The sequence below is a fragment of the Austrofundulus limnaeus genome, unplaced genomic scaffold (genome assembly GCF_001266775.1).
Source record: "Austrofundulus limnaeus strain Quisiro unplaced genomic scaffold, Austrofundulus_limnaeus-1.0 Scaffold265, whole genome shotgun sequence".
NCBI classification, from domain to species: Eukaryota; Metazoa; Chordata; class Actinopteri; order Cyprinodontiformes; family Rivulidae; genus Austrofundulus; species Austrofundulus limnaeus.
This window is the reverse complement of record NW_013952667.1, coordinates 684,353-695,070: the sequence shown is the minus strand read 5'-3', so window position 1 is coordinate 695,070 and position 10,718 is coordinate 684,353. Positions and strand designations below refer to the sequence as shown.

General features: G+C 39.8%; 1 protein-coding gene across 1 annotated transcript; it reads right to left on the bottom strand.

The window, feature by feature from the left end:
• Positions 1–940: 940 nt before the first annotated feature.
• Positions 941–9,604, bottom strand: LOC106526232 (histone chaperone asf1b-B). The gene is made up of 4 exons (XM_014020795.1): positions 9,252–9,604; positions 6,411–6,526; positions 6,088–6,264; positions 941–1,591 (listed from the first exon to the last, which is right to left on the bottom strand). Exons 1-4 carry the CDS (start codon positions 9,358–9,360, stop codon positions 1,394–1,396), a joined length of 600 nt encoding a protein of 199 aa, XP_013876249.1. The 5' UTR covers positions 9,361–9,604; the 3' UTR covers positions 941–1,393.
• Positions 9,605–10,718: the final 1,114 nt, after the last annotated feature.

Sequence of the window (10,718 nt, the reverse complement as noted above, 5' to 3'; positions counted from 1 at the left end):
GACTGGTATAAAATGGTTGAGGGAGCAGACAGAACCCAGCTCTCCTCCTTTTTGTGCTGCAGTTGCCTAGCGACGCGAGGCTGGAGTGGAAATGGTGGAGTGATGCTGCTGTATTTTATGAATGAAATTGGAGTGGGGGGGGGGAATCAGTGATGGGAGGGTGAAGAGTGGGTTGATGTGCACACAAACACGTGCTGCTGCTGCACTCTCACCCTCCCTCCAAACCACCACATATCAAACAGGTTAGCAGAAAGCAGCACAAGATAAACAAAAAACTTTATTRATCCCATTGCTTTTACAAACTACACAGGGAACATATGTGGAGTACAAAATGAAACTATAGGTCTTATTCAGACAAAACAAGCGCTACAAGTATGTTATTTACAATAAGCCCTTCATCCACGTGACTTGACAGCAACATCTCACTCACTTTCTTTTCGCCTTCAATATTTTAGACTTTATTTTACAAAGAATAATCATTTTTCCAAAAATAAGGTTCAATACTGCGCCTGCGTTGCTTGTCCAGATTACAGTGAATGAAGTTCCAGCAAAACATGGTTTTGTTACAAAGATGTGTTTCACCAGCAGGGGTCCACAATGATGCAACACATTCCGAACACTTTGGCTTGTTTGTGCTACATCTATTCAAAAATTAGGGTTGGGTATAATCGTATTGTGTGCAATTAATCAATTATTTTTTGGCACTTGATGATTAATACAATTAATGCCACCAGGCAGAGTCCGCTCCTCTCTGCTTCAAATACGATGAACATTAAATAAAAAAAAAACCACGTAATTTATTTATCTTTCAACAGTTTTAAATGTGATGTACAGCCTGAAATCTAATTTTGACACAGTTTGGAACAGATTTGTATGAAGAGCAAATCTTTCCCACTAAATTGGTCATGTGACCAGGACATGAGGGACTCCAGGGGATTAATCATCAAATTAATCGTTATCGGCTAAACACCACAATTAATCGTGATTCATTTTTTGCCAATATTGCCCAACCCTATCAAAAACAGAGCATTTCCTAAGGTTTTGAATTGTGCACATACCAATGAGATAAACAAAATCTGAGTATTAAAAACGTGAATAACAACTCGATGATGCAAGCCTGTTTAAAGATAGAACTACCTTAATGACTCAAACCTGCAACGCCATTTAAAGACAAACATGTGATTATTTAAGGCAATTCTGGCTGTAGATCTGAGAGAGCGTACAAGAGTAGAACCAAAGTTAGTAACAATTTCAGGCCCATCGCAGTAACGTCCATGCTGCCGAGTCAGAATGTCCCCTTTAATGTCCACGTTTCATGTAGATATATGGCCACTCTGTTGAAATGTGGGGTTGTTCGAAGAGCTCCGTGTCCATAATAAGAGTCTACGGACCCTTACATGCAGTCCATGGAGTTGTCTGGCATCTGTCCATGGGGCGGCAACTTTCCGGCCATACAAGGAGGAGGAAGCATACCACCGATGTTTGGAGACGGGTCAACATTTTCACAGTCCTCCATCTTGTCAGCCAAGCCCTCCCAGTTAATGTGGAAGCGGGTGACTCGAGGGTTGGAGGCCAAAATATTCCTCTGGAGCTACAAGAAGAAATAGAGAAACATGAATCAAATGTCAGACTTCGATGCATTTAAACAGCACTTCCCGTCAGTTTACTCACAGAATACCATGTAGTCAATTAAGCTGGTGTTTTGTTCCAGAGTTTGAATAAATAGGATTTTATTGTGTATTAAGGTTGTACCACACTGGGCTGTGACGACAAGGGGTGCACGACAGTTATCGGCCCGATATCATAACAAACTGAACATATAATATATGTACATGTTTGTCAGCGCGGCGATGAGAATGCGTGTTTATTTTTATCCTTTTTGGTCAAGCCGCGTCCCGCCCAACACGACCCGAGCAACGTTCAAGTTGCGTCGGAAAAAACAACTTTCTCACTAGAAAAATAATTAAAATACTCCGTGTTGAAAAACAACCAGTCATTTTAAGAATTAGCAAAAGGGATCCACGATTAGTTGTAACATTAGATTTTATTTGATAAAAATTAATTTTAACTGTAAAATAAAGACTGTAAAAATATATTTTAACACGGACGGAACCCTTTTATTTACAGTGGTTTGCAAAAGTATTCATACCCCTTGAACTTTTCCATATTTTGTCACATTACAACCACAAACATAAATATATTTCACTGGAATTTAATGTGAAAGACCAACACAAAGTGGTATACAATTGTGAAGTGGAAGCAAAATTTTACATGAATCAAAACATTTTTTACAAATAAAAAACTGAAAAGTGTGACGTGCAAAAGTATTCAGCCCCCTTTTCCCTGAGTGCAACCAATTGCATTCAGAAGTTGCCTGATGACTGCTAATGACTCAAAAGGGTCCACCTGTGTGTAATCTAATCTCAGTACAAATACAGCTGCTCCGTGACGGCCTCAGATGTTGGTTAAGAGAATATTGGGGAGCAAACAGCATCATGAAGTCCAAAGAACACACCAGACAGGTTAGGAATATGGTTTTGGAGAAGTTTAAAGCAGGCTTAGGTTATAAAAAGATTTCCCAAGCTTTGAACATCTCACGGAGCACTGTTCAATCCATCATCCGGAAATGGAAAGAGTATGGCACCACAGTAAACCTGCCAAGACAAGGCCGTCCACCTAAACTTACAGGCCGAACAAGGAGATCACTGATCAGAGAGGCAGCCAAGAGGCCCATGGTGACTCTGGATGAAATGCAGAGAGCCACAGCTCAGGTGGGGGAAACTGTCCACAGGACAACAATTAGTCGTGCACTACACAAATGTGGTCTTTATGGAAGAGTGGCAAGGAGAAAGCCATTGTTAAAAGAAAACCATAAGAAGTCCCGTTTGCAGTTTGCCAGAAGCCATGTTGAGGACACAGCAAACATGTGGAAGAAGGTGCTTTGGTCAGACGAGACCAAAATTGAACTTTTTGGCCACAATGCAAAACGCTATGTGTGGCGGAGAAAGAACACTGCACATCACTCTGAAAACACCATCCCCACTGTCAAATATGGTGGTGGCAGCATCATGCTCTGGGGGTGCTTCTCTTCAGCAGGGACCGGGAAGTTGGTCAAAGTTGATGGGAAGATGGATGGAGCCAAATACAGGGCAATCTTGGAAGAAAACCTGTTGGAGTCAGCAAAAGATTTGAGACTGGGGCGGAGGTTCACCTTCCAGCAGGACAACGACCCTAAACATAAAGCCAAAGCTACAATGGAGTGGTTTAAAAAAAAGAATATTCATGTGTTAGAATGGCCCAGTCAAAGTCCAGACCTAAACCCAATTGAGAATTTGTGGCAAGATCTCAAAACTGCTGTTCACAAACGCTCTCCATCCAATCTGACTGAGCTTGAGCTGTTTTGCAAGGAGGAATGGGCAAGAATTGCAGTCACTAGATGTGCAAAGCTGGTGGAGACATACCCTAAAAGACTTGCAGCTGTAATTGCAGCAAAAGGTGGCTCCACAAAGTATTGACTCAGGGGGGCTGAATAATTTTGCACATCGCACTTTTCAGTTTTTTATTTGTAAAAAATGTTTTGATTCATGTAAAATTTTGCTTCCACTTCACAATTGTATACCACTTTGTGTTGGTCTTTCACATTAAATTCCAGTGAAATATATTTATGTTTGTGGTTGTAATGTGACAAAATATGGAAAAGTTCAAGGGGTATGAATACTTTTGCAAACCACTGTACATATAAAGCATTCTGGGTAAATGATGACGTGGATAAGTCCTCGGTGCAAGGCTGCTAGCGAGCTATATCCACCCTGAAGGTTAATCTTGGACAATATCTGATGATCGACTCTTTTAAATGAAACCAGAGAGCGTTGACAGAGAGGAGAAGGTAGAAATGACTCAGCCTCTAACTGAAAATATAGATGGAGGACAACAGAGCTGCTTCAAGAAGAAGAACCTCAGCTTAACCTGTTAGCCTTCGTACTAGCACTGACACTATATTGCCTTATATGCATTAGCTCGGTGCTAGCGCGACAAACAAGCTAAACTGAGGTCCTCCATCCATATTTTCAGTTACAGGCTGAGTCATTTTTGTGTTCCCCTCTCTGTCATGTGGATGGAGGACCTCAGTGACGAGAGGAGAACGTGTAGCGCTGAGCTAATACATATACTGTATATGGTGATAGCATCAGGGCTAATGCTAAAGCTAACAGGCTAAGCTGAGGTTGTTCTTCCATGAAGCAGCTCTGTTGTCCTCCATCCATATTTTCAGTTCCAGGCTGAGTCATTTCTACCTTCTCCTCTCTGTCAACGCTCTCTGGTTTCATTTAAAAGAGTCGATCATCAGATATTGTCCAAGATTAACCTTCAGGGTGGATATAACTCGCTCACACCGAGGACCTATCCACGTCATCATTTACCCAGAATGCTTTGCGTGTAAATAAAATGGCCACGTCCGTGTAATATATTTTTAAATAACTAAATATCCTACAGTATTTTTACAGTCTTTATTTTAAAGTTATGTTTATCAAATAAAGTCTAATGTTACAACTAATCATGGATCCCTTTAATATTATTTTAACAATTAAACCAGTATGTTACACACAAACTTCAACACACAAACTTTATAATTATGAATATAAAACAGTCAGAACAACTACTCCCAATTTGAGAACATGTAATGTCCGTTACCTCCTGAATGCAGCACGAAGTCCATCTGCTAAAATGCTAACAACAACAAGCTAGCGTTCAAGAACTCATCTGTACTTAAAATCATTGCTGATGATTTTGACAAATCCCAAAAAAAGTGCCAGAGATGATGCAGATCTGAAGCACTTTAACGATGGAAATGATGGAGCTTGACATGCAGCCGCTCACCCTCACTAAACCTGAAGCTTTTATCTCCTTGTTAGACACGGTTTACCATGCTGAGCTGCTGCTAACTGTGTCTTCCTGTATGATGCAGTCGTAATGCATTCACACTCTCAGAAGCACCGTTTCACGTAGAAAATTGTTTTAAATCATATTTATGATAAAAACTAATGTATTTTCTATCGAACTTGTGTTAGTGCATTATCTGTTTTGAACGTGTGGAATGACCTTTTCTCTTTAGTTTAAATCTGAGATCAGTGTTAAAAGGTCTTTTTATAATTAATGTGCCTTATTTAAAAAGATGGACATTAGAAAAATTGTTTTGTTTGATATATTTTAAGAAATATTTGTTTAAGAGTTTATTTCAAATAGTATAATTTACAGTGTCACTTGGTTTTGGTCTTGTTTATGTTATGATCTTACCCATTTTTGACTCATCTTATCTCCTGGCATGTTATCAGTTATTATCGGCCATTAGAAGGAGAAAGTTATCTGTTATCGGTTCTTAAAATAAGTTATMGTGCGTCCCTAAAAACAACTCTGGAAATGTTTGCAGGTTTTTGATTTTCAACGTTTATACAAAATTTGTGCAAACATTTTTTTCTCAAAATGGGCAGAGTTGTCACAGGCATCTCAAATTTATCACAGTTTAGCTTCTGTAAGGGTTTCTGTGTTAGAGCTGTTTTGTTAACACGGCCTATGACAGAAAACCACTGAGGCTACTGTCCTGAATATTACGGTGCGAAGACTAAGTGGATTTTAAAACCTGAAAAGTTGAATAGAAAGTGAGCTGAGGCAGACATGATGTGGTCAACTAAATAATGTGCACAGGGTAGTAGGGATCTTTTCATACCGACATATTATCTCTGGTTAATACAGAGGTATACGGTATGGATGGTCTTTGGCAGGTTGATTGATGAAGATTTTAAAATACAATAATGCTTCAACAGACACTTCCATAAACCAACAAAACTATAAGTAAAGTATAAACTACTTAAATTCTATTTTTTTTATCACCAAAACCAAGGCCATGTAATGTCTATTTCAAGACACTAGGTGGGAGCAAAATCTACTTCACTAAAACCTTTTTTTTGCAAATACTGTATGTGCCCTACATTTAACACCTTTTATTGTTAGAAGCACGAAGAGAGTGAAGTAAATATAAAGCTGTCTACAATTACATTACAGTTTCTGACATTTCTTATTAGTTTGTGTTACCTGAGTGTAGTCTGGTTTTAGAGGTGGATTTTCTCGTAGTTCTGGATCCGTGTATTCATTGTTGACGTAATAACCAATCCGAATAAACTCTTGTCCTCGGTAGGTGCATGTTATGAGGACTACTGTCACTCCGACAGCATCACTTTCAGGAATCAGTGCGGTGTTAGGAGCATCAGCCTAATTGAGGAGCAAAAGACATTAAAATTAGCATAATCTAATTTATAACAATGTCAAGCAAATCAAATGCCCGCACTTAAAAATCATAGACATGCAACATGCGTTTAATGCCCATTCTAGCCCAGAATATACTACTGAAAACTCACCTGAAAAACAAACATATGCCTTCCAGCTGGTACTGGGCCCACTAAAACCGAGTCCAGAACCTGGTCGTATTCTTCACTCTCAGCTGAACCAACATAGATGATCTTCCACTCCAAATCTGACCGAAACACAAACATGATGTAAATCTCAGTTTAACAGGTCAGTGACAGAATTCAACTCTGCGTTTTTCTGACGCGAGTAAGATTTAAGCTTTATTTAAAAACACTGAGACTTAGTGTTAGCTTTTTTTAAGAGAATCTTTGTTTTTAATCAGCGGTTCTTTACCACAACCTTTGCAAACAGCTGAGATCAATCCAAATCCATGACAGAGAGGAGATCTTTAACCCTTTAACTCTTTATTGATCACATAGGAAAAAAAGCAATGCAAAAATTTCATCTTTGTAGAATTTATTTCACTGGGTAAATAATCATTTTTTATCATAACTTTCATGTAAACAACTTCAGGTTTTAGTTTAGTTCAGTGCACACTTCAATAACATTTAGAGGTCAAAAGTTGTGCTACCAAATGTTTGACCAGGAATCATAAAGGAGATAAATACATAATTTTAGTGTTCATTCAAGTGAATAAATAAATTAAAAAATATATAAATATTTATTGTTCTTTACAAATTTACCTCCAAGAAAGTTAATATAGGCAAATGAATAAATGTAAAATAAATTAATTAATTAAAAAGACCAATACCGGTGAGAGTTGGACTCCGCCAAGGCTGCCCTTTGTCACCGATTCTGTTCATTACTTTCATTGACAGAATTTCTAGGCGCAGCCGAGGTGTTGAGGGGATCCGTTTTGGTGGCCTTAGGATCACATCTCTAATTTTTGCGGATGATGTGGTCCTGTTGGCTTCATCGGAACGAGATCTGCAGCTCTCACTGGAGCGGTTTGAGGCCGAGTGTGAAGCGGCCGGGATGAGGCTCAGTGCCTCCAAATCCAAGGCCATGGTCTTGAGCCAGAAAAGGGCAGAGTGCCTTCTCCGGGTCAGGGGGGTCGTCCTGCCACAAGTGGAGGAGTTTAAGTATCTGGGGATCTTGTTCACGAATGGGGGAAGAAGGGAGCGGGAGATCGACAGGCGGATTGGCGCAGCGTCTGCTGTAAAGCGGGTGCTGTACCGGTCCGTCGTGGTGAAGAGAGAGCTGAGTCAGAAAGCGAAGCTCTCGATTTACCGGTCGATCTACGTTCCTACCCTCATCTATGGTCATGAGCTTTGGGTCATGACCGAAAGAACGAGGTCCCGGATACAAGCAGCTGAAATGGGTTTCCTCCGCAGGGTGGCTGGGCTCTCCCTTAGAGATAGGGTGAGAAGCTCGGTCATCCGGGAGGGACGCGGAGTAGAGCCGCTGCTCCTCCATGTCGAGAGGAGCCAGTTGAGGTGGCTCGGGCATCTGGTAAGGATGCCTCCTGGACGCCTCCCTGGTGAGGTATTCCGGGCACGTCCCACCGGGAGGAGGCCCCGAGGAAGACCCAGGACACGCTGGAGGGACTATGTCTCTCGGCTGGCCTGGGAACGCCTTGGAGTTCCCCCGGAGGAGCTGGAAGAAGTGGCTGGGGAGAGGGAGGTCTGGGCCTCCCTTCTGAAGCTGCTGCCCCCGCGACCCGACCCCGGATAGGCGGAAGAAAATGGATGGATGGAAAAAGACTAATACCCAAAACCAGAACAAACAGCATGTTCATGTTCATTTTGTGCCATTAACAAAACTCTGATGCCCTTATTATTATTATTATTATTATTATTATTATTATTATTATTATTATGTAAGAGACTGGTTATTTGCTGGATATTATCCACTTAAAAAACAAGCAAAAATGTCCTCATCTTGATTAAACAAACAGAACCAATAGTAGATGATGCAGGTTAATTTCATACTGTTGAATCCAGTCAGGATTTTCTGTTTTACATTTTCTTTATTTATTTTGACTGCGTCGAATAATAAACTAGTTTATGTCACACAATGGCCAACATGCAGCATTATCATTTTTTAAACATTAGTCAGATTTTTTTTTACATTTGCATACTGAGGACTATAAGTTAAATCATGCATGCCAAATCATTTCATTTCCAATCGTGTCTACAAACATTCATTGACCATCCATTTGTGGTTGTTTTAAAACGCCACAGATACCAGCTACTCAACTGATTATAGATTATAAAAAGGGCTCTTTATAGAAAGCTTGTTTGACTTGTTTGTTTAGCAGAAATGAGAGTGATCGACATGGTATTTGACACGATACGAATATTTTTAAGCATGTTTAAGGATGATGCAAAAACTGAGTTTCACAAATGTTAAACATAAACTTTATTGTGTAATGTTAACACTTGTAGACAGGATGCACCGTTTTATTTGTTCATCTATTCTAAATAGGCAAACTACTAATATCCTCACGGGGAAAAACAGATTTAAAAGTGAATTTATTGAGTATTTGTTTGATTTTTTTTTCTCTGCTTCTATCAGTAGTTCGCGGCAACTCGTTGAGCCCATTTTTTATTATTTCACAAGCATACTTTTGTCAGCCAATAAGCTTACAGCAAATATGTCACGTGAACGTGTTTAAACCAATCACAGCAGAGGAAAGGCGGCTTCTAAGGACAAACGCGCCAGCGCCAATTTTCAACAACAGAAGAAAAAAAAAAGACACATCAAAGTATGCTAAACCATGGCTGAACGTGAACCATTACTAAACAAAATAAAGTGAATGTGAATTTCGGGCTCACAACACATATCTAACGTGGAGCTGACAGGGTATCCAAACGAAACAGCTGCATAAAAAAAGCGAACAGTGTCATTTAAACAAAACAATACTTTTGTTAGCTAAATAGATTACCTACCTTCTGGCAAATCCTCCATGCATTCAAACGTTATTTCGAATTGAAACGGGTTTCCAAAAGGACTCGGGTTGTCCAGTACAGCAACGTTTAACACTTGTACCTTGGCCATAGCAGAACTCAGTCTTCTGAAGCACCGACCTGACCAACTTATCAGCTTTGGTTTCCTTCTTACGGGAATTAATTTCGACGAGTCGCCGGGCACGTAAGCGTCGCTGTTCACAGGCCGACTTACAAACCGTGGAGCTCCGAGGCTGAAAGTGTGGACGCTAAAGTTTGATCCTTTTATCCTGAAAGAACACCAGCTAACATAAACCCACAGGCGGCTTTTAGCGACCGGAAGCGCGTCACTCTTCTTCTACTCCTCGGGTCGACGCGTTGATCCTCAGAGAGCTGCTGCCACCTACTGTTCATCTGTAAAACAACAGCAGATGTTCCTTTTAATCTGCTGGTTGTTTTTGTGTCTTTATTTTCGAACCAAATTTTAGAGAAAATTATAAAATCAAATATTTTTTAAATCTTTTTCGTGCATTTTTGTCCCTTTTTGAGGCTGAATATAACCACTAAGTATTATTATCCGTTTTTTATTTAGGAAATTAAGATGACAATTAGTCAAATAGCTTATTACAGCTTACTTGTTACCTCATGAAGTACATAACCTATGATTTTTGATATGTTTTAGTATGAATTTAAGCAGGGGAAAGACATCCCAATGACTGGAAAACTAATACACACAAACATACAGATCTCAAATGAGTCATTTTATTAACCATAATTTTGTTTGAATATGCCACCCAAATTTATTAAACAAACTATCAGATAAGTACCAGTGTAGAGTTTTAGCACAACTAGTGACGTTTTCCCTGAGTTTTCTTTGTCCAGGCAGAGTGTGTCACTTTCACCTGGACTGATAATGTTAAAGGAACTTCCAACTATTTTAATGATGTTGCATGTCAGCACTTTCTCATTTTCTCAGTAAAAATAAGAGTTGAGTTACAAAAATCAGCACATATCAGGTTTTTCTGTGGTCCATAGAAACATTACTACACAACATCAAAACTTTAATAAGGCCAAAAAGAAAAGCAAAGAATAAAACACACATCTTAATTTTAAAGGCACAGTGTGTAGGATTTGTTGTTTTCAGCGACATCTAGTGGTTGAGTAGTTGAATCATCCTCCTGGTCCTCCCCCCACCCCCACCCCCCTCTTCCAAACACAAAGGAGTTGCTACGGTGTCTCTCAGGTGTCAAAAACCTTTGATAATTCCAACCACGATGTCTACCAGCAGCTTCAGGGCTAGTGATGTTTCAAGTGGTAAGATTATGAGCTTTAATAAGTAAAATTATCCCAGCTACAATGACAGACAACAAATATTACATTTATAGTATTACAACTAAAACCCCTCTCCTTGGGCTGCTACCTTATCGTGGTGGAGGGGTTTGAGTGTCCCAATGATCCTAGGAGCTATGC

What these genes read in the sequence shown, in the direction of transcription:
- LOC106526232 (XM_014020795.1), bottom strand. Translation starts at nt 9,360, where the DNA reads ATGGCCAAGGTACAAGTGTTAAACGTTGCTGTACTGGACAACCCGAGT. An exon ending in GGCATATGTTTGTTTTTCAG is followed by an intron (nt 6,265 to 6,410) that starts GTGAGTTTTCAG and finishes CTCCTCAATTAG; the next exon opens with GCTGATGCTCCTAACACCGC. An exon ending in TAAAACCAGACTACACTCAG is followed by an intron (nt 1,592 to 6,087) that starts GTAACACAAACT and finishes TTCTTCTTGTAG; the next exon opens with CTCCAGAGGAATATTTTGGC.